General features: G+C 41.9%; 1 protein-coding gene across 1 annotated transcript in view; it reads right to left on the bottom strand.

The window, feature by feature from the left end:
- Positions 1–16,528: 16,528 nt before the first annotated feature.
- The window catches only part of LOC123240845 (immunoglobulin superfamily member 1-like), a 27,827-nt gene continuing 21,477 nt past the window's right edge, over positions 16,529–22,878 (bottom strand). Inside the window, exons 11-13 of the mRNA XM_044668560.1 lie at positions 20,212–20,487; positions 18,384–18,683; positions 16,529–17,010 (exon numbers count right to left, since the gene is read on the bottom strand). Coding sequence (XP_044524495.1) covers positions 16,529–17,010; positions 18,384–18,683; positions 20,212–20,487 — 1,058 coding nt within the window. The remainder of the gene's footprint in view (positions 17,011–18,383; positions 18,684–20,211; positions 20,488–22,878) is intronic.

Genomic DNA, 22,878 nt, shown 5'->3' with positions numbered 1-22,878 from the left:
ACTGATGCAGAGTAAAGGGGACAGAACCAGGATAACAGTTTATTCAAGGACAACAACAATATAAGGGGAAAAAATGTAAAATCTCAAAGACTTAAGAAGTCTAAACAATTCAATGACCAATCATGAATTTAGATGACCTCTGATGAAGCATGCTGCCCAACCCTTGACTTGTGGTAGTGAACACAAAGAAACGCATATGTTTGTACAGGACAACCATCTGGATTCATTTTACTTGACTCTGCTCATATATATATATATATATATATATTCACCAAATATATATATATATATATATATATATATATATATATATATATATGTATGGATATGTGGAATAGGATTGGGGTAAATGACCTCAGTAAGCCAGTGTTCCATAAACCCAGAGATCCCAGCTTTTGGGACAAGAATTGTTATGTTCAAACCCTGGGAATGTGGGTCTCACCTTGATTGACAAGGGAGACAGTTGGAGACACTGGAATGTTCCCAGATGCTGTGAGACAGGGGCAAACGTTGGTTGGTCTGAGAGTATAAATACTCCAACAGCCATCTGGAAGGGGCCTTTGACATTTGATCTTTGGGTATTGGTCCTTGACCACTGATCTGTGGGTCTCTGACTATTGGTCATTGGTTCTCTCTGAATCTCCCTAGATCTTTAGGCATCTGAATCATCATAGCTATTTAGATCTTTCAGCCCGGGTGGTGACCTGGAGGAGGGAGGTAGAAGAAGAAGAGGGTGGATTTTCTTAAGAGTGGTTACTTCCTGAAGGCTGTGCAGGCTAACACATCACAAACTGTCAATAGGAAGCTGAGAGAGAAATCATTGATACATCTACATCCAGCAGAGCAATCTCTCTGGTTTGGCAGTGGCCAAGCTGAATCAGAGGGGCTGTGAAGAACAAGAGCTCCAGATTTATAAATCAATAAGCCTCCAGTCCTGAGGGATTATAGCCTATTCAATCGTTGGCAACCTTTTTGGCTGTGAGAACCATAAACACCTGTGGAAGGAGGAGGATGGAGGTGGAAGGTGCTGGAATATGGGGCGGGGGCTGAAGGGCCCCCTGGGGCACATCCTGGGGCTCTGCCCTGACTAGCCAGTCCAGAGGTGGAGCCAGATATGGCTTGAGAGTCTTACATTGCCGACCCCTGCTATAGATAATAGTTTGACAGGGTCTTCAATCCCCAATCCATATCCTGACAATCCTTTCCCTAATTAAGATCAAAAATAAATATTTAATAAGTACCTTCCAGAGTGGTCATTATAACTCAACCCTTGGGGAGGGAGCAGATGCGGTCAGATGAACAATGTGATCCAAGGCTAATCAGAGCCCAATACGAATAATTGATCCATCTCCAGGTGGGACCTGAAGGGTTAGCCATCTACCGGACCAGTTAGGGTCCTACCTGGGCACTGTTATTTAGAAAGGGGAATTATACCATCAAGCAAAGGTGACTGAGTTGGTGTTCCCCAGTCACCAGCAACCTAGGGGAATACAAAGACACAGCTTCCCTCACCAGTATCCATATATCCTCTAGGAGTAGTAACTTCTTATTTCTTTATAACAGAAATCACTATTTGACAAAAACTTCTGGGAAACTTGGAAAATAGCATGAGAAAAATTAGGTTGAGATCAACATGTCACACCCTATACCAAGATAAATTCAAAATGGATAAAAGACTTAAATATAAAGAGAGAAATCATAAGTAAATGAGGAGAACATAGAATAGGATTCCTTACAGATCTATTTGAAAGGAAGGAATTTAAGACCAAACAAGAGACAGAGAACATTATAAAATGTAAAATGAATTATTTTGATTATATTAAATTAAAAAGGGTTTATACAAACAAAACCAATGCAACCAAAATTAAAAGGAAAACCTCAAACTGGAAAAAATTTAGAATAACACTCTCTGACATAGATCTAATTTCCCAAATATATAAGGAAAGAAGTCAACTGTACGAGAAATCAAGCCACTCTAATTTCTCAACTTTGTGATGGGAAAATGTAGGTTAATGTTTGGGCAGCTTGTGCATGTGCCTGTAGAATAGCCATTCTTGCCACTGCATCCTGTACCTAATCCCCAGTCCTGATCTCTCATTCCTTCTCCCCCACAGAAGTGGGTGCTAGACATTCACCTCACTTGTCTGGCCCAATGACTACAGGAATTGCATGGAGGTCTGAAGAGCATCAGAGGAAACCTTTGCAGAGAAGAAAATCAACACAATTAACTAATGGGTGGAAAACATCTCAAAACATGTGAATTGTATAATATGTATGGACTCCTGACCTCTACAAAGAAATGATTAGGTTGTGTTCTCTCATATAATAAAATAATATTATGTTATCTAATAAAAACTAACCCTTATGTAGTGATTAATATGGATCAGGAACTGTGCTAAATACTTTATAATCATTATTACATCTTGTCCTTACAACCCTGAGAGGTGGGTGCTATTATCATCTCCATTTCAAAGATGAGAAAACTGAGGCAAGCAGAGGCTAACTTACTTGTCCACAGTCACACAGCTATTAAGTATCTAGGTCTGATTTGGTATCCATTTTTCCTGGTTTTGGGCTTGATGCTCTAACCAATGGACCACTGAACCCCACTCCCCCAATATTTCTTTTTATCTTTTCTTTCTCTTCCTGTTTGATCTTTATTTTTTGCAACATTCATTTTTAATTTTTTTTACATGTGGAAATTTCTATTAACATTCTCATAATTACAGGGCATATTGTTTTCGTAACCCTGCTTTCTTTACTTTGCATTCTTTATTTTTTCCAGGCTTCTGTATTTATGACATATTATTAATTACAGCACATTAATATTCTATTTCATTCATGTCCCAAAACGTTTAGTCATTTCCCAATTGATGAGCATCTTCTTTGTCTTCCAGTTCTTTGCTATAAAACATGCTGCTATAAATGTTTTGGTATGTAGGGTGCCTTTATTCTTCTCAGTTGTTTCCTTGGGTTTACCCAGTAGTGAAATCTCTGATTCAAAGGGATTGGGAATTTTGGTCACTTTCCTCCAACAATTCCAAATTGCTTTCCAAAATAGTTTTATCATCTCATAACTCCACTAGTAGTATATTATTGTGCTTATCACCCCATAACCCTTTCAGTGTTGGCAATGGCCATTTAAGGTCATCTTTTCTGACTTGCAGGGTGTGATGATTTTCTCCATGTGCATTACTGTTGTTAATAGTGATTTGGAGCATCCTTTCATGTGGTTATGAATATTTTCCATTTTTCATTTCAAGAACTATTCATGTCTTTTGATCACTTATTTGTTGGTAATGGGTATTGGTAACACACACACATATATACACATGTAGATAAATACATACCTATATACCTACATATATATACATGCACTTGCTATTTTATTATTGTTCAGTCATTTCAGATAGATCTGATTCCTTGTGACACCATTTGGAGTTTTCTTGGTAAAGCTACTGGAATAGTTTGCCATTTCTTTCCCCAGCTCATTTTACAAATGAGGAATGGAGTCAAATAGAGTCAAATGACTTGCCCAGGGTTAAACCGACAATATGTATTTGAGGCCAGATGTGAATTCAAGAAGTTAAGTCTTCCTGACTCCAGGTCTGAAATTCTATCTACTGTGCCACCTAGCTACCTTGATACACATGTATACATTTAAATTGTTTATATATCTTTCCACCATATTTTATTATATTTTTTCAAATTGACTATGGAATCAATTTTTAACATTTGTTTTCTGACATTTCATAATCCAAATTCTTTCCTTCTTGCCTTCCTATGTCCCCTCCCCAAGGCAGCAAGCAACATGATATAGGTTATACATGGACTATATAATACATTGCATATTTTTCATATTTGTTATTTTGTAAAAGAAGACACATATCACAAATATAAGAAATTATTCATGAAGGAAACAAAGTTAAAAATGGTATGACGATCTGCATTCAGTTCCTTTTTTGGCAGTCAAGGACATTTTTATTCTCAATCCCTTGGAGTTCTTTTGGATCCTTGCATTGGTGATTGATTGTAGTTAAGTCATTCACAGTTGATCATTGTATAATATTGATATTATTGTGTGCTATTGTGATTTATATTGTGTTCTCCTGGTTTTGCTCACTTCACTCTGTATCAGTACATGACTTTTGAGGTTTTCTTGGCAAAGATAATGGAGTGGTTGCCACTCCTTTTAGGGCTCATTTTACAAATGAGGGAACAGGAAAAGAGGATTGAGTGACTTATCCATGGTCAGGCATTCTTGACTCCATGGTTAGCACTTTCTACATTGCATCACACAGATGCCTATGATTTTAATTATGTGCTACTGAAAGGCTTAAGTACAGACAAAACTTATATACCTAGAGTAAGAAAGGAAGCTCTGAATTGAAAAAAAATTATTTGCCTCAAATTTCTCTGATAAAGAACCAGACTTAAGATGAATAAACAAGACTTCTATTTCCAAGAACCAAGATGGTAGAATAACTATGAGCTCATCCAAACCTACCTTCAAACAATCACAAAAAATGACTGAAAACTAACTCTGAAGTGAAAGACCAACAAAAGATAGGGCAAAGCAGTATTTCAGCCCAAGAAAACATAGAGGAACAGAAGGAAGGACCTATCTCATTAGGGTAAGATGGATAAGCAGCAGAGCAGGCAGTATGAGGAAAAGTCCACCATACACTGAGGGGCCAGGAGTGCACTCAAAGCTGGAATTGGGAGCAGGAGAGTGGTCCAGTGCAAGTACAGTTGGGGGAACCCTCAGTGAGAGGAGCAGCCTAGTGTCTGTAACTTGGGGGAATTGGAAGCAGGGATCTGGAATCCAGCTCAAAGTAGGACACCCCAAACCTAGAAGTATCCAAGGATAATATTCCCCTCCACCCCAGGAACAGAATTAAATTCCAAAATATAGGCAAGACCACAGAAAAAAGGATTGTAAAAAGGGTCATGAAGAGTTGGACATGACCGAATGACAAAAGAACAACTTTCACCTTTTGCAATAGCTTCTCTTCCTTCTTTGGGTAAGAATACATTGTCTACTCATAGCTGTGGGGGATTATTTATTTATTTATTTTTTCTTAAAAAATATGATTTACTTTAAGGTAATGCATCCATTTAGTATCCTTTGTGGAATATGATGCAAGTTCTTAGTCTAAATGGGTTTTCTACCATAATGTTTTCAAATTTTCAGAGCAGTTTTTATCCAATAAAATTTTTCTTGGGTAATGAATGTGTCCACTTTCAACTCTTTAATTTTCTTCCAAAGTCATAGTCCCATCTTCTCTTACTGAGTTATATGGAGCTCAGAGAATTCTAGGAAATTAATGATCCTTCTTTGCTAAAACTTACTGTCAAATTTCCAGGTGCTAAGAAATGAAAACCTCAGAAATAAGAGGAAATGATGTAGATAAAGTTACTTCTCTGTCAAGAGTGGAAGTTGTGATGATACAAAAACATATGGCTAAATTCATTGACCCTCTTTCCTTTCCTTTTAAAATACTCACTCAGTGAACTTGACTTCTTCCATGGATTCAATGATCATTTCTATGCTGATCACTACCTCATCTACACATTCAGCCCAAGTCTCTCTACTGAGACCAGTCCTACATCAGCAATTGTCTAATGGACATTTATCTATGGCCTCAACATTTACTCATGGAAGAATATATGGCAATCTTTTTTTTTTCTTTTGAGAAAAGTTTTTAGTCTGGGAAAGTATACTATAGCATTAAGTAAAATACCATAACATTGGATTGTTAGCTTTGGAATGCAGAGAAGAAATATTAACCAAGTTTAGTAGAAGCAAACTTCTAGGGTGAGGAAGATTAGGAATGTAAGTCCAGAAATACAGTAAGGGTTATCTGTAATAAACATTGAATCCCGAGAATTTAAATGACTTGTCTAAGATTAGAGAATGAAAGACCATTCCATATGAGGTTCAATGAAAAGAATTAGATATATTTAGCCTGGATAATGAAAGACTTGGAGGCATCATTGGATTATTTATTTTTTACAAAGATTTTTATTAATATCATTTACATTTTCAATCTCCTGAATTTTTTCTAGTATATCTTTTTTAAAAACCCTTATCTTCTGCCTTAGAATCAATACTGTGTATTGGTTCCAAGGCAGAAGAGTGGTAAGGGCTAGGCAATGGGGGTTGAGTGACTTGCCCAGGGTCACACAGCTAGGAAGTGTCTGAGATCATATTTGAACCCAGGACCTCCCATCTCTGTGCCTGACTCTCAATTGTAACTTCCCTTTCTTCCAGTATAACTGATGTATTTACCCCTTCCAGACAGTTTCTCCATAAAACTAATAATAATTTTAAAAGAAAAAAAGAAGAGAGAAAGTGGCAGAGATGTTTTCTCATATCACTTCTTGAGGATCTCAATCATTGTAATTTTACCATGTTCAATGTATGTGTGTGTGTATGTCTGTATGTACTGCTTACTTCACTGTGCATCCAAATGTATAAGTATTTACATGCTCTTCTTTTTAAAAGTTTTTATTTTTAATTAATTAATTAAGAATATTTTTCCATGGTTCCATGATTCATGTTCTTTCTATCCCTTCTTCCTCCCTCCCTCCCAGAGCTGACAAGAAATTCCACTGTGTTATACATGTATCTTTGTTCAAAATCTATTTCCATGTTATTCATATTTGCAATAGAGTGATCTTTTAACATCAAATCCCCACACATCCCCATTGAACCATGTGATGGATCCTATGCTTTCCTTCTGCATTTCTGCTCCCACAGTTCTTTCTCTGTCTTTTTTTTTTTTTCTCATTAGTTCCTCGGGATTGCTCTGGCTCATGGCGTTGTTACTAGTAGCAAAGTCAGTTACATTCGATCGTGCTACAATGTATCCATCTCTGTGTACAACCTTCTCCTGGTTCTGCTCCTTTAGCTCTGCATCACTTCCTGGAGGTCTTTCCAGTTCACATTACATGCTCTTCTGATTTCCTCATTTTTTATCATTTGTTGCTATAAATATTTTGATACATTTGGAGATTTTTCTTTTTATTGGTTATCTTCTTGATGACTAACATCAATCTTTGTACTGTCTAGGATATGAGAATTAAGCATATGGGCATTTTTGCCAATTCATTTGTCTAATTCTGAATTAGGGCAGCTGGGTGGCTCAGTGGATTGAGAGCCAGGCCTAGAGACGGGAGGTCCTAGGTTCAAGTCCGGCCTCGGACACTTCCAGCTGTGTGACCTTGGGCAAGTCACTTGACCCCTATTGCCCACCCTTACCACTCCTGGGCCAAGGACGGTCCCTAGCCTGGATGAAAAAGGAGGAGGGTTGGGCATGGGGCTAGCAACCCCACCCTGTAAAAACTACATCTGCTAAAGAAACTGCAACCTTAAGTAGGGGCAGCTGGGCTAGCTCAGTGGATTGAGAGCCAGGTCTAGAGACGAAAGGTCCTAGGTTCAAATCCGGGCTCAGACACTTCCCAGCTGGGTGACCCTGAGTGACAGTGTGACCCACTGCCTACTGGTTGTGGCCCTATGCTCCTAGAATGGAGTCCCAGGATAAAAAAAAATTCTGCATTGCTTTCCAAAATTGCTGTACCGATTTTCAATACAATGCAGTCATGTTCCCACAATCCTCATGATGGTCAGTGCTCCCATCTTTTGTTGCATTTTCCATTTTGATGTTTCTGAGGGAAGACCTCAGTGTTATTTTGATGTGTATTTTCCTTATTATTAATTATTTGGAACAAAAAGTTGCTATTAGTTTTCCATTCTTACTTTGATAACTGTTCATGTCTTTTGATCACAAATCTATTAAGAATAACCAAGAGGCCCTCAGAACCATCTTAATGTTACTTTTTCTAGACAACTTGGATACCAAATCCTTACCTGAAAAATTTTGTAAAAAAAAATTTATTTCATTTGGTTGCTTCCAGTCTTATCATGAATACATTAATTTTATCTGTACAGAAGCTTTCCAGCTTTATGTAATCAAAGTTGACAATTTTATCTGTATCATTACTATCTCATTTCTTCAGAAATATATTTTCTACCCATATCTGTGAGAAGTATATGAATTAATTTTTACATGATGATATTTACTATTAAATTCATGTGTTCATTTTTCAGTTTGTTGTGAACTGTGGCAGAAATTATTGGTCTAAAAGTAATTTATTTCAAATAATTTTCCAGTTCTCCCAACAGTTTTTTTTTATCAAGTAGGGAGTTCTTTTTAAATAACTTATGTTTTCCAGGTTGTGTAACATTACCATTAAGTTTGATTTTTATGGCCCTCTCTTTTCTAATCTATTTCATTTATCTTAATTTGTAATGTTAATTTAAAAATAATTGATTTTCAAATTCTCTCTTCCTTCAGCACCTCCCTCACTCATTGAGAAGGCAAAAAATATGTTAATTTTACATGTGAAATCATGCAAAACATATTTTCTTATTAGATATGTTGCAGAAAAAGCAAGAAAAAGCAAAAAAAACCCACTTCTATCTTCACTCAGAGTTAATTACTTTTCTCTCTCTCTCATGTTTTCCATGGAAGTCCAGGGACTTCCATGAGTCCCTAGGAATTGTTTTGGATCATTGTATTGAACAGAGTAGTTAAGTCTTACATAGTTGATTGTCACTACAATAGTGATGTTATTGTATACAATATTCTCTTAGGTTCTTCTCATTTCACTCTGCATCAATTCATATAAGTTTTTCTGAAGCTAACATTCTTACCATAGCACAATAATATTTTGTCACAATCATGTACTCCAACTTGATCAGTCATTCTCCAGTAGATGGGCATCCCCTCCATTTCCAATCCTTTTTGATACCACAAAAAGAGGTGCTGTGAATATATTTGAACATATATATCCTTCTCCTTTTTCTTTTATCTTTTATTGACCTTGTTGTGATATTTCTGCATCATGCATTCTTTTTTAGCTCTTTGGGTATGTTGTGAGGAAGTTTACTAAATTATTATTTAGGAGAGCTAGCAGGAAGGGTTGGAGAATTCTAAATGGAATGGAGAAGCAGGAAGTGTGCTCTTTCTCTTGGAGATGGACTCCATGGTGGTTGGCACAAATTGTAACTGATCCTGGGAGACCTCAGAGGAAGTGGAGTTTGCACCCAGATTTCTTGATATCCAGAAGGAAACTGTCATCTACTTGTGGGAGATTTTTGGTAGAGACTATTAATCCCAACTTGAGTTGCAGGTTAACTTGGGCTGGGTTAGCTCCCCAAAACTACCCACCTGAAGGAGCGCAGATAGTGGCCCTGGAAGAACTGCAACATCGCTGGAGTGTGTCAGGACTCTGCTGTGAGGATGCCCACTTCAGTACTGCTATTCTTTAGGCCCTGTCATGCTTTAGGTCTCTGTTCAGTGTAGATAAGTCCCTCCCCTGACCCTGTGCTTTGCCCATAGTCTGGAAGTATAGAAACCCCTATTCTCATCCTTTAGACCATAGTTCCCTTAATTAAATTTGTTTACAAGCCCTCTTGTCTTTTGCTTGCTACTTTCCACAGGCCCCTTGTCTAGATGGTGCAGGGTGACAATTAGGCCTAACTGTCACTTCTAACAACAGACATTTTCCCTAACAGTTAAACCCAGTCTCCCTAACTTGTTTGGTCCCACATTTTGTCATTCATGTCTCCTACTCACCCTTTTGAACCCACATATAATATTTAAGTTAACTTCCCTGGCTTTCCCCATAAGAGGTATAGTGCCAAATTTCTCTTCAGAAGGTTTAGAACATGTCACAATTCCACCAACAGTACATCAGTTTCCCTATTTTCCCATATTTTCTTCATAATTTGTCATTCCCCCCTTTTTATCATCCTAGCCAATCTGATAGATGTGAAGTGGAGCTTCAGATTGGTTTTAATTTGCATTTCTCTAAGCAATAATGCTTAGAGCAGTTTTTCACAAGATTCTAGATAGCTTTGATTACTTCATCTGAAAACTGCATAATCACATCCTTGTCTACTAATCAATTATGGAACGACTTGTATTCTTACAAATTTGTCTAATTACTCTGTATTTTTGAGAAATGAGAGCTTAATAGAAAACTTCTTGTAATTTTTTTACAGTTATGATTAATATATATTTTTCTCTACCTTGTTTCCTCTCTCTGGCTATGCTATCTATCCTCTCCTTTCCCCCATCCCTTCTGAAATGTTTTGTTTCTGATTACCACCTCCTTGTTTTCCCTTATCCTCTTGTCCTCCTGTAGATAGATAGACAAAAGCTCTGTAGATAGATTTTTATACTTAACTGAATGTGTGTTATTCCCTCTTTGAGTCAATTAAGATGAGAGTAAGGTTCATATGTTCCCTCCCCCAACTTACTTTCCAATGTAAAAATTTTAAGCCTTTTTTATATAAGATTATTTATTCAGTTCTACTTCACCCTTCTCCCTTCTTCCAGTTGATTTCTCCAGAATGCAAAATTATTCACTAAATGTAAAAAAAGAGACCCAGAAGAGTTTTCTGGCAAAGTCTTACTCTTGTTCTTACAGAAATAAAATGAAAGGACGAATAGACATATTTTATTTTTGAGAGCACCAAAAAAGCACCATAATTTAAATCTCTCAGCTAGAAATATTAGTTCCTCAACAGAATGTCATGTGGTTGTCTTTATGGTTGGAACTATAGATACCTCCAACTCTTTAGTCTCAGAAAATGCCAAATGGTGCATATTTTATTCTCCTTGCCTTTCTTTTGGGGGGATGATCTTTCTGAAGACTTAAAAACCTGATAATGAAAATTCCTTTAAAGGGAACATTTTCTAATCTTATTTGGTGTATATATATATATGTACATATATATATACATACATACATACATACATATGTATGTCAAACATAGATACAATGAAAAGAGACACATTGGCACAGAGACATGGAAGAAAATATTACCTTTTCTCCACTCCCCCAATCACCCACCAAAAGCTGGAACCAGGACAAAAACCAAGTGTTCATAATTGTTCACTCATTCTTTTTTGTTTCCCTGAGAAGATCTGACCCTCATGGATAGGGAGAGAATTGATCCATAACTACAGATGACCTCAACCAGAAAACTCTCCCTCTGGGGACAATTTTTGCCTCTTAGGTGCAATAGATTAAGGGGAGATTTCTGATAAGGATCTGGGGTATGGAGCTCTTGCTTTCCAGCCTACTACTACCACCAAAATGGTATCATCTGGAATTTTAAACAATAAACAGAATGAGGCTATTTCTTTGAATATATTATCATTTATTTATAGTGGCACATGATCTATTAATAAAAGACAGGTCAATGGCATGCCTCCTTTTACCAAAGACACTGAGGAAGAAGCTGACAGTCCTTTATCCTGAAGTATGTCTTTGTACTTATCAGCCTGACAGTATATCATTTGGATATACCCTGAAAGGCTTGCTTGGTAAATATTTTTTTATTTTTTAAATTTTATTTAATTGATTAATTAAGAACATTTTCCCATGGTTACATTATTCATGTTCTTTCCCTCCCCTCCTCCCACCCCTGTCCCATAGCCAATGGGCAATTCCACTGGGTTTTACATGTGTCATTGATCAAAACCTATTTCCATATTATTAATATTAATATTTGCCCTGGGGTGATTGTTTAGAGTCTACAGCCCCAATCATAACCCCATTGACCCATGTGATCAAGCAATTGTTTTTCTTCTGTGTTTCTACTCCCACAGTTCTTTCTCTGGATGTGAATAGTTTTCTTTCTCATAAGTCCCTCAGAATTGTCCTGGATCATTGCATTGCTGCTAGTAGAGAAGTCCATTACAATTGATTGTGCCATACTGTAGTCATCTCTGTGTATGAGGTTCTCCTGCTTCTGCTCCTTTCACTCTGCATCAATTCCTGGAGGTTGTTTCAGTTCACATGGAATTCCTCCAGTTTGTTATTCTTTTTAGTACAATAGTATTCCATCACCAACAGATTTGGTAGATATTTTAATGAGGATGTGGGTTTAGTGATCTTTCAATTACTTTATCTACAGATTCACTATACCTAGACAAGTGTGGCTGACCTATCCCCTCTTTGGCACTGAATGAATAGCATTTTTGTTTATAGGATAAATGGTAGAGTTGTAGTCCTTGTCCAGCCTTTTGTTTAAAGGTAAGCAAAAGGCAAAAGCCCTAGTCCAAGTAAATATCTTGGGAGTCCAGCAATACTTATCTGACTCAGTCATTTCTTGAGAAATCTGACCTTCAGAAGTTGGAGTCTGATGGAATGAATGGATTCAAATAGAAATATTAATAATAAATACTACAATTCAATATTAATTTTCTTCATAATGACAATATGAAGATGAGTTGACTATAAGAAGGCTGACCATAGGAATTCCCTGATGAATTTTTTATCCTCTATTTGGGACTTTGATTATCTGTGACTCTCCCTATAAGGTATGGATAGATCCATTGTCACCTTAGCAAGAAAGGAGACAACACATGATTAGGTCTCAGTGACTAGAATGTATCCAAAACAAATTTAATGTTTTGGATTGTCCTTTTAACCTGTTCCGAGGAATGGATCAGCGACTGAGGTGGTTGGTAAGATTAATAGGTCAACTCAGATGATCTGGGAGACGAATTCTACTAGAGCAGGGGTCGGCAATGTATGGCTCTTTCTGCAAGAGCCATAAAGTCAATTTTTTTTTCAGGCGCTGTTACAGGAGTGCGCACTGTGAGCACTGTATGGCTCTCATGAAATTACATTTTAAAAAATGTGGTGTTTATGGCTTTCATGGCCAAAAAGGTTGCCGACCCCTGTACTAGAGGAGGAAGATCCCTGCCCTCAAACCTCAACATTGCTTTACACACACACACACACACACACACACACACACACACACACACATATGACAGAGAGAGAGAGAGAGAGAGAGAGAGAGAGAGAGAGAGAGAGAGAGAATGAGAGTGTGCTCTTAAAAACCAGAGAGGAAAAGTTATCCTGTTCCCCTGAAAAACCAGAGAGTCAAAATGTGTTCATCAACTTTATTTGCTTAAGAGAGAGAGAACAAACATGTGTGGAAGTTAGAGTAGAACAAAGTCCAGGAAGGAGGAAGAGAAGGTTATAGGTTTCATAGTATATTCTAAGAAAGAGGGAAGGGGTTCTCTGGACTTGGCAACAAGAGAAAAATTTCTACCTAGTAGCAGGAGATGGTTATCAGTTTGAATTGTAGTCTAGGATGAATTTTTTTTATTATTTTTTTAAACCCTTAACTTCTGTGTATTGGCTCCTAGGTGGAAGAGTGGTAAGGGTGGGCAATGGGGGTCAAGTGACTTGGCCAGGGTCACACAGCTGGGAAGTGTCTGAGACTGGATTTGAACCCAGGACCTCCCATCTCTAGGCCTGACTCTCAATCCACTGGGCTACCCAGCTACCCCTAGGATGAAGTTTTGATATCATGGAAGAAGATATCTTTGGTATTATCTGCAGGGACTCAGGGACTGTTCAGGGCTGGTCTGAACTGTTTTTGTGCAGAAAAATTTACAGGGAATATTTCTAGGGCATACAGCATCATTTTTTTCAGGGTAATCCTAATATTTCTAATCATCGTATAGGAGCGGATACAATTCTAAACAACACAGAGCCATCAGAAACAGTAGCACCTTGACTATTACACTTATATATCTCTCTATATCTATAATACCCTCAACTCTTTAGGCTTAGAAAATTCCAAATGGTGTATATATGGGGTGTGTATGTATGTGTGTGTAACAAATAGGAGGATTGGTTAGGCAAATCTATTTCTCATGTGAATTTTTACCACATTGAAGTAGACCCAAGTGATATAAATTTCCCCACTCACTTATGCATATATGGTAAATTGGAGGGTGGTACTAGATCCCAGTAAAGGATAAAATGATCAACTCTACCAAAGGTGGAAAAGAAGGCATAAGGTATAAGAACTGAAAGGTGGTGGGGAAAGGGCTTTGAATGACAGGGGATTTCATAGTTATATTGAGGTAATAAGGATGTTATTGGAAGTTATTGACTAGTGGGCTGACATTGTCAGACCTATAAGTGAAGAAGATGACATGGATGGCTGAGTGGAAGATGGACTGGAGTGGGGAGAGACCGTCAGCAGCTATTGCAGTGGTCCAGGTCTGAGGTCAGAAGTCTGAGAGGATGGAGGGGGCATATAGAAGAGACCTTGTAAAGGTGGAAAAGAACTAGACTGGAGAGATGGGGTGAGCTCCAGGACCCCCATCCCCCCTTTTCCGATCTTTTCATACTTCACTTCCTTCCTCTCACTCTATGAGTCAGCTAGGTTGGTTGATATTTCCGTCCTTGCACACAATAGTCTCCTTACTCTTTGCCTTTTAATAGTGGCTGTCCCTCATGCCAGGAACACTATCTTTCACCAGATCTGACTTTTAGTTTGCCTTGTTTCTTTTCAAATTAATTTCTGATTCCATCTGGTACAGAAGGCCTTTTCCGGTTCCCATAACAGCTCGTGACTTCCTCTCTGAGATTATTACCCCGCATTCTTTTTGTTTAGTGTAAAAATGAGAGAATGAGTATTATTTTGTGAGGAATAAATTGTCAAATTGGCTAGGATGGCTCCTTACAATTAAAGATCACCCTCCACCAGTCCAGAAGTTGGTACTTAAGTAGACAGAGGTACAAGGTAGAGAGAGTGCATATGTGGAAATCATTGGGAACACAACTCACATTCTTTGTGTCTGTCTTCGTTCTTCCTACTGAGTACAACTGATAGAATAGATGTGTAGGGCAATAATAAATGAGGCCTCCACAAGCTTCTTTGTACTAAGTAGTTACAGAAAGAATAATATCAGACTTCAATATTTTCCTTGATTTTATTGGTCTACATCCAGGTTACTTGAACACATTTAGGCTTTTTAAAACTATGCACTGGATGAAATATGTAACTATGGGAAAATATTCAAAATAAAAATTAAAAAATACAAATTAAAAAAAAAAGAAAACTATGCACCGGGGAGCCCCTTCTGCCCTGTGGGACTCTTCTACGTATCTTGGATCGCAGACAGATTCAGCAATGGGTTTGCCCAACTCTGGACAACAATAGAGATGCCCAGTGGTCATCATGGTTCCTTAGTGATTGGAATCTGACCAAAGTGTACTAGAAAAGAGATGCATGGGGTGAGCCAGACAAGAGGAAGGGAGAGAGTGCCTTTGTGAGAGGTACCTGAACCCTCAGTCCTGGGCCACGATGGCGTAGATTGTGGGCTCTGGGAGTGCCTTCTTGTCTCTTTGCTTCTTCTTTAGGGGTTTCAAGTTCACCTGAGTATAAATCACTTTCTGGGGGTCTTCATGCATGGGGACCTGAGGGAGAAACACACGGGGGAGAGGATAGCAAGTGACATGGGGGCGGGAGTTCTTAATCTTTTTGTGGGTCATAAATGTTTGGCAAGATATCTGGGGAAATCTATGGATGCCTTCTCAGTCTCGTGCCTTTAAATTTGTGAATAGAACCCAATAAGGACTGATAGGAGGGGAATGACACTGAAGTCTAGTTATTGAAATATTTAAAAAAATAACCCCATCAAGTTCAGAGATCCCTGGTTATCATTCCCTGCCTTGGAGGGGAAGAAGAAATAATAGGTAAATTATTAAGAAGTGGTACAGTGTTGGGCCCAAAGCCTGGGGGGTATAGGTTGGGGACCAGGATAACAGGTCCTCAGGGTGGAAGATAGGATGGGGAGAACATACCGATTGTTCCTTTGGCCTCTCTTTGGTCCCTTCTGTATCTGAAATGGAGGGAAAATTCTGTCATTCACCCAGAAACCAAGGCCAGTATCTCCTTCCTGACCAGATAACTCAGATGGCTGTACCTGCACCAAGCCACCCAACACGGCCCCATTTCCAATCACATAACTCACACAGGGCTTCCTCTCTGGGGGCCACAAGGTTATGTGGCAGGCAGAGTCCCTGAGGGAGACAAGGCTCCTGGAGACACCTGTAGGGAGAGGGGGACAACACAGGACAAGAGAAGGCATCTCTCTAGGAGCTTCCTTGGACATCTCCTCCCTCTGCCCACTGTAGAGGGTTCAGTGTTACATCACAAGGAAGACTTGGAACTATTGGAATAGGAACTGAGTTTCCTTACCTCCTTGGGCTATTCCCCTGTGAGGCTCCTGGTAAGAGAAAAACACATTAGGAAATTTCCCAAATCTGGCAGCCCTAACCATTTCTTTATATCCTCAGCCTCTTCCCCACACTTACCCATAAGGGTGGATCTACAGCAGAGGAAGGTCACCAGGAAGGCACAGAAGAGGAGGGAGACACAGCTGAGGGCCATGATGAGGGTGTTGCTGGGTACCGAAGCTGGGTGGGGAAGAGAGAAGAGAAGAGTCCTCACAAATCACTGTCCTGAGAGGACCCTAACCTAGCTTCTGTAGTTGTCCCTGAATTTTCTCTTGTCTTCTTCCATAGGCACCCATGACCAGGAGCATCTCACTGTTTGGCCCAAACACTTCTCAGAGTGGGCTTATCCCTTGGGATTTGGGGGATCAATCCAGAACCCAGGATGGGAATAGGTGGGTCACTGGGTGCCACACATATGGCGGAGGGAATCCGGTCCCAGCTTACACCCTTGCTCCTCTTGGCCCTGGAATTGTGGCCAAGAGTCAAAGTTTCTGTTGTCTCTTCTCCTTTCTCTCTTGACCAGGGCCAAGGCCTTGGTGGCATTTCCTTGTAGTGGCTGGAGAGGAAGTGACCGGGACGTGCTCCTCTTACCTCTCACTATGAGCTCTAGGGGATCACTGGATTTTGTCCAGAGGCTGTCGTTGATGCTGAGCTTGTAGCTACAGCTGTAATTGCCAGAATGCTTGGGGGTCACATGAGTCAGGAAGAACTGGGCCCCCTCTTGAGTGATGTCCAAGCTTGGCAAGATTTCCTCGCCTCTCTCTTTGTGCAGAACATACCTGGTCTTCCAGGTAGCTCCTTGACACAAAAGGGTCACGTTGGCCCCGGAAACCACCTCTGGGCCAGGCCGGGCAGAGAGGGAAGGCTTGGGGAGTGCATCTAGAAATGCAAGAAGAGGTCAGAGATCCTCAAATCTCTTTCACAGTGAGGGGAGGGAAGCAGGAGCAGGGTGGCTCCTAAAGAATCCCCTCGCCCTTAGTGTCTACTGGCTAGTGGAAGTCCCTTCCCTGGAGAGGAATAGATACTTTTCTCTGGGACAATGTGGAAACAGTGAGGTTGTTTCTTCTTCAGTCCTTCTCCTTTGATCTTGAAGTCATTCCTGAGATGGCCCATCCTTTTAGTTGTGCCCTCTACATGCATAGGAATGCACCCCACAGTCTCTACCTCATGATGCTCTGAAGAGACCCAAACAATCTGTCCTTCTTGGGCTGCCTCTCCATCCTGACTCACCACCATTTACCTTCTGCACTGGGGAACCAGGCACACCCTCACCTGTCACCCAGATCTCCAGGACCTCGCTGGGCTCAGACACTCGATATGGAGCTGTCCGAGAATAGTAGACGCAGCTGTAGTTACCAGCATCCTGGGCCCTCACAGAGAGGAGGGGGAAGTCAGCCGAGGTCCCTGCTGGGCTCTGACTCTGCAAGGGCTGAGGGGTCCCTGCCTTCAGCAGAGTGAATGTCACCCCCGAGAGGGATGACTCAGGGGGCTGTCGGCACTGGAGCGCCACATGAGTGCCCGGCTCCACCACAAGGTCTGGGAGGGCTGAGAGAGAGGGCTTGGGGAGATATCCTGTGAGAGGAAGGACATGGGGCTGGGATTCAGGACACCTGGGTCAAGTCCTTCTTCCCCCAAGTCCCTGTGACTGTGCCATGGCCCCTTCATTCACTAGGCCTGTCTGAGCCTTAGTTATTGGATTTGTAAATGAAGGGGTAGGACTAGAAGATCCCTTTCTAGCTTTTGCAACCCAGGAATCTAAAGAGACTTTCACGTTCGAGGGAGCTCTCCCAAACTATGGTCTCCTGCATGTAATGGCTCATGGGAGGAAACATTAACTTCATCTTATGTATCAGACAGCCTTAGTGCTCAGGCTAAAGCCAGAGTTTGGTTCATGGTTGAGGGATGAGAAGGCTTAGGCTTGCTTCCCAGGCTCTGCTAGTCCCTTGTTGTGTGGCCCTGGATGAGTCCTTTCCTCTCTCTGGGTCTCACTTTGCTGACTGGTATAGCCTCAAATATCTCCCAGGCACTTTTTGACTCTGAGGCTCTGTGAAGGTCCTTTTAACTCCCAACTCGGTCCCCACCATTTCTTTCTTTCTCCCCAACATTCCCGATCAGAATAGAAATGCCTCCTCTCTTTCAAGATCCCCGAGTCCCTACAGGCCCCAGGGCAGACCCTTGTCTTTGGGGGGCCTGTCTTGGCGGAGAAGAGAGGAGTCACACTTGGAATATTCTGAGGCTCACACATCTCTCACCTGACACCAGGAGCTCCAGGACATCACTAGGCTCTGAATCTCTAGCAGAACGTACAGTTTCTTTGTAAGTACAACTGTAGCTCCCAGTGTCCTGGGGTCTCACTGAAGGGAAGAGGAAACTTGTCCAGGGGTCTGCTGAGGTCTGCTGCTGTAAGGGTTTCTGGGTCCTGTTCCTCCAAAGAGTGAAGGTCACCTTTTCAAGGGAAGACAACTTGGGCCTTGAGCACCAGAAAGTGATCTTGGTCCCTGCAGCAACCACGAGGCCAGGTTGGGCCCACAGGGTGGGCTTGGGGAGTTGTCCTGAGGGAAAGGGGTAGCAGAAGTCAAGGGCACCTGCCATTTCTAAGCTCTCTCCCCAACCCCTTAGTGAAAGGGACAATGGCAGTCTAGCCTCTGCTCTCGCTTTCTTGTCGGAGACCTGCCTTGAGCTGGGAACACTCCTACTATCTCAGGGTTCAAGGTTGAGCCAAGAAGAACAAAAGAGGGTCTCAGGATCTCTTTCAACCACCCCAAAACCATCTCTTCCCTAGTGCCAGGATTATATGCTATCTCTGTAGCTCTGTAGGTCCTATGTTGGGGATGGAATGGGGAAGTGGAAGGGATTCCCATCTCTAGTTACCAAGCACAGTCAGTGCCTGGGCCCCACTGAGATGTGATCCTTTGAAGGGGGCTTTCTTCTGATAGTAAATACACCTGTAGCTCCCAGTTTCCTGGGCCCTCACAGATGGAAGAAAGAAGTCAGCCGAGGTCTTGGCAGGACTCTGCCTCTGCATGGGCTCTAAGCTCTTTGCCTCCAGCAGGGCAAAAGTGAAGTCCTGGTCTGGTGCCTCTTGTGAAATTCTGCACCAGATGGTCACTGTTGTTCCTGGGGATAGTGTAGAATGAGGTGAGGCTGAAATGGTGGGTTTTGGGAAGATTCCTGGGAAAAGAGAAGGAAGAAAGTTAGTAATTTGATCCCCCACCATCAGGCCCTCAAATAATTCCCTGAAACAGACCCCATAAGGGTGAGGCTGGCTAGTGTCCTTGGTTGGCTTCTTTATCCAGACCTGTAGACCTTTCTGTGGCTGGGTATCAGGAAGCCTCTGAGAGTATTGAATGATGGGAGGAGGGGATGGGAGAAGGGAGGATTAGGTCACCTTCCCTCTCTTGCTCCTTTTCTCACATTCTTGAAGGAGTTCAGGCCAGTCCCAGCAGCCTGGACCACATCAGCACAACTCTGGGGCAAGATGGCAGGTGAGAGAGCATCGGTCCAGGCTGACAGGAACAGAGTGAGGGCAGAAGGGAACAATGGCAGACACAACTGGGCAGGTGGAACGTTGCCCATTTGGGCCTTAGAAAAGACAGGAAGTCTATCTCGATCATGTTTGTTCAGGAGTTGGGAGTGTGACTCTTCTCCTAGAGGAGAGAGGAGCAGCCCAACTCCCATGGCTGAGTCACCCAAGGACGCTAACCTTGTGGGGGAAGATCTCTGGTTTGGGATGTGACAAGACCTAGAATTCCAATCCTGGTCCTGACTCTGAAGAATCAGGCGACCCACTAAAGTCACCTTACCTCTTCTTTAAGCCTCTGTTTCTCCCATCTAAGAAGGAAATCATGGCACACACACTCTCCTCCTCACAGGGTTATTGAGGGGAAAGATTTCAGAACCTTATTTATGCTCTTGAAATGTAAACTGAGGAGCCAGGCTTCTCTGAGGCTGAGGAGGTGGGGTGTTCTGGGGGTGTAGATAGCTTGGCAGTAACCCACTCTCTAAAGAGGGTCTTGGGGCTGATCTCTCAGGACTAGCCTCCTTCCCACCAGGGCTGGTTCTTTCCCAGAACTCCCTCACCTGTCACCACCAGGGCCAGGGGGTCACTAAACTCTGACCACAAGGCTCCCTGCCCATAGCGGCAGCTGTAGCTTCTGGCATCTCTCAGGACATCCACATTCCTGAACATGAACTGTGCCAGGTGCTGGGACACATTTCTCTCTTCTCTGAGCTCTCCGTCCTTCCATAGCTGGAACCTCTCACTCCCCAGCTGGCCTTGGCAGAGGAGGGTCACATCTGCTCCCTGAGCAACCACAGGACTTGGCACAGCCCAGAAGGTGGGTCTGGGCACTGTGTCTGAGGAAGAAACAAAGTCCATATTTCCAAGGGTTACTCTGATCTCATCTCTTTCAACTCTGGATCTTGAGTCCCTTCCCCGAATCATCCAGTCCCTTCATCCCATCTTTCCCTGTTGTCCTCCCTGTTTATCCTGGGCATGACATCTGGGTTGATCAAGGGGAAGGCAGGGACAGGGGGCAATGGGAATGTCGGGGGCAGGACTCACTCATCTGTGCCATAATCACCCAATGGAGACACAAGCCTGTAAGAGAAAGTCACATTATATGGAGCTTCCCTCCAGCTCATGCTGACCCAGTCTAGCCAAGCTCCTGAACCTCGAATTCCCTTTTGGTCAGAATGTAAGAGAAGAGCCCTTTGATTAGCTACTGTGGCCCTGCTCTGCTCAGAAAGGTTCTGCCTGCTTCCTTAGGGTTCCTCCCCGGCTCTCCTTCTAAGTCAGCCAGCCAAAGACCAGCCACAACAACCCTTCCTCACCAGGTCAGACCATGAACACTCACCAAGAGAGAGCAGGAAAGTGGCTGTTGGATCCATCGTAGGTCTTAAGCTGCATCCTGGGCTGACCAGCCACACTAGGCAGAGGGGAAAATGTGGCAAGGCTGGAGGCTGGCCCAGGATGTGGTGGCCAGCCTTGATGCACAACTCCCCCTAGGCTGTCCTCACAATTTCCTCTCTGATAGTGACTACAAAGGGCCTGTGGTCCTTCAAGGCTTACTGCTGAGGGGGTCATGGATCATAGTGTCTTCAGGCAAGTATAACCTGGGCACTGTCAGGGACAGAGTTGAAGACCACGGAGGGGAACAGGACAAAAAATACTAGAACTTGCCTGACAATGCCTGGATCTCCCCACAAAAAGCCTTAGAAAGGACCAAGACTGTGGAGAAGGCCTGATGCCACAGGTCTCAGATCCTAGGATCAGCTGGTTGTTGAGCATGTTTTATGTTTGGCACAACTTCTGGGTCAGTCACATCTTCTGATCTCTTAGGGTGAATGATGCCAATAACCACAGAAATATTGAAACCCAAACAACGACTCTCATTCAAATGGCATTTTCTGTTTTGCCAAATAATTTACCAATACTATTTCAACCGATCCATACATTTTCATGAAAGGCAGGTCTTATCCCCTTTTTATAGATGAGGAAACTGAGGACATAACGGTAAAATTACTTTCCCAGTTTCACAAATAAGTATCTAAGGCAGGATTTAAACTCAGATCTTCCTAACTCAAAATCAGTTGAAGTTACGAATCTGGCACTTGGTACATTTTGATAGAGTCTAGGAACACCTAACCTCCAGGTGAGGCTTCAGTCACTACTTCTCCTTTGGGACACCCCAATGGTGTCATCTTTCAGCCAAGAAATTTCCATCCACAGTATTGGCTGCTGTTTTTGCTGTTTGGTCGGGCACTGTATCTACCCATAAAGTTGTCCCTTCCCCTGGACTTCTCAGAAGTCTTTCATGATGAGAGCCGACAGTCCTGCACTGCTTTGTACATCCCTGTACTTCCCTGGCATGGCTCCCCTTGGATCCCCAGCCTCCAGTCTGGACAAGACCCAACTCAAACTCAATGACAAAGTTCCTACTTTGTGCAAAGACCAAAAAGAGACAGGGCTGCTCTCATGAAGCTTACAGCCTATTGATGAGGACAAAATATAATCAAATATATATGCCACGTGATTGGGGGTGGAGGACACAGATCTAGTTTGGAAGTTTTTGAATGAAAGAATGAAGCTTCCAGAGGGCATAAAGGAAGAGCTGTGGAGAGTGGGATTTGACACAGGGAGGAATGAAGTTGAAAAGAATGAACTATTGATAGAAGAGGATCTGGTGATCAGAAAGGCTTGGATAGCCCATGGTTCAGAGTCCATTGGATAGTAAATTGTCAGCCCTTCACTGCAGTAATAAGAAATATTGACTTAATTTTCATTCCTTGTGGTTGGGAAAGAAGGATGAGTACACATGTGTGATGGCAGGTCAGATGTTCACTGGTTCCAACTGCTGCACAAAATCAATCATCAGATATTTATCAAGCATTAAATGTTGGCTAGATTCTAAGCTAATTGCTAGAGAGGCAAAGATAGAGAGATTCTCAAGAGGCTTTCATGATCTCTCTTTGTCTCTGTCTCTCTCTGTCTCTCTGTCTCTGTCTCTTTCCCTTCTTTCCTCTCTTTTTCTTTCTCTCTCTCCCTCCCTCTCTCTTTGTCTCACCCTGAGTCTCTCAGTGACTCTCTCTGTGTCTCTTGCTCTCTGTCTCTGTCTCTCCCTCTCCCTCCATCCTTCCTTCTGTCTCTGTTTCTTTCTCTCTGTCTGTCTCTGTCTCTATCTTTCTCTCTGTCTGTCTCTCTCTCTCTCTCTCTCTCTCTCTCTCTCTCTCTCTCTCTCTCCCTCT

Source organism: Gracilinanus agilis, chromosome 3 (genome assembly GCF_016433145.1).
Source record: "Gracilinanus agilis isolate LMUSP501 chromosome 3, AgileGrace, whole genome shotgun sequence".
Lineage (NCBI taxonomy): Eukaryota > Metazoa > Chordata > Mammalia > Didelphimorphia > Didelphidae > Gracilinanus > Gracilinanus agilis.
The sequence above is the reverse complement of the archived record's forward strand: the minus strand, read 5'-3'. Positions and strand labels throughout refer to the sequence as shown.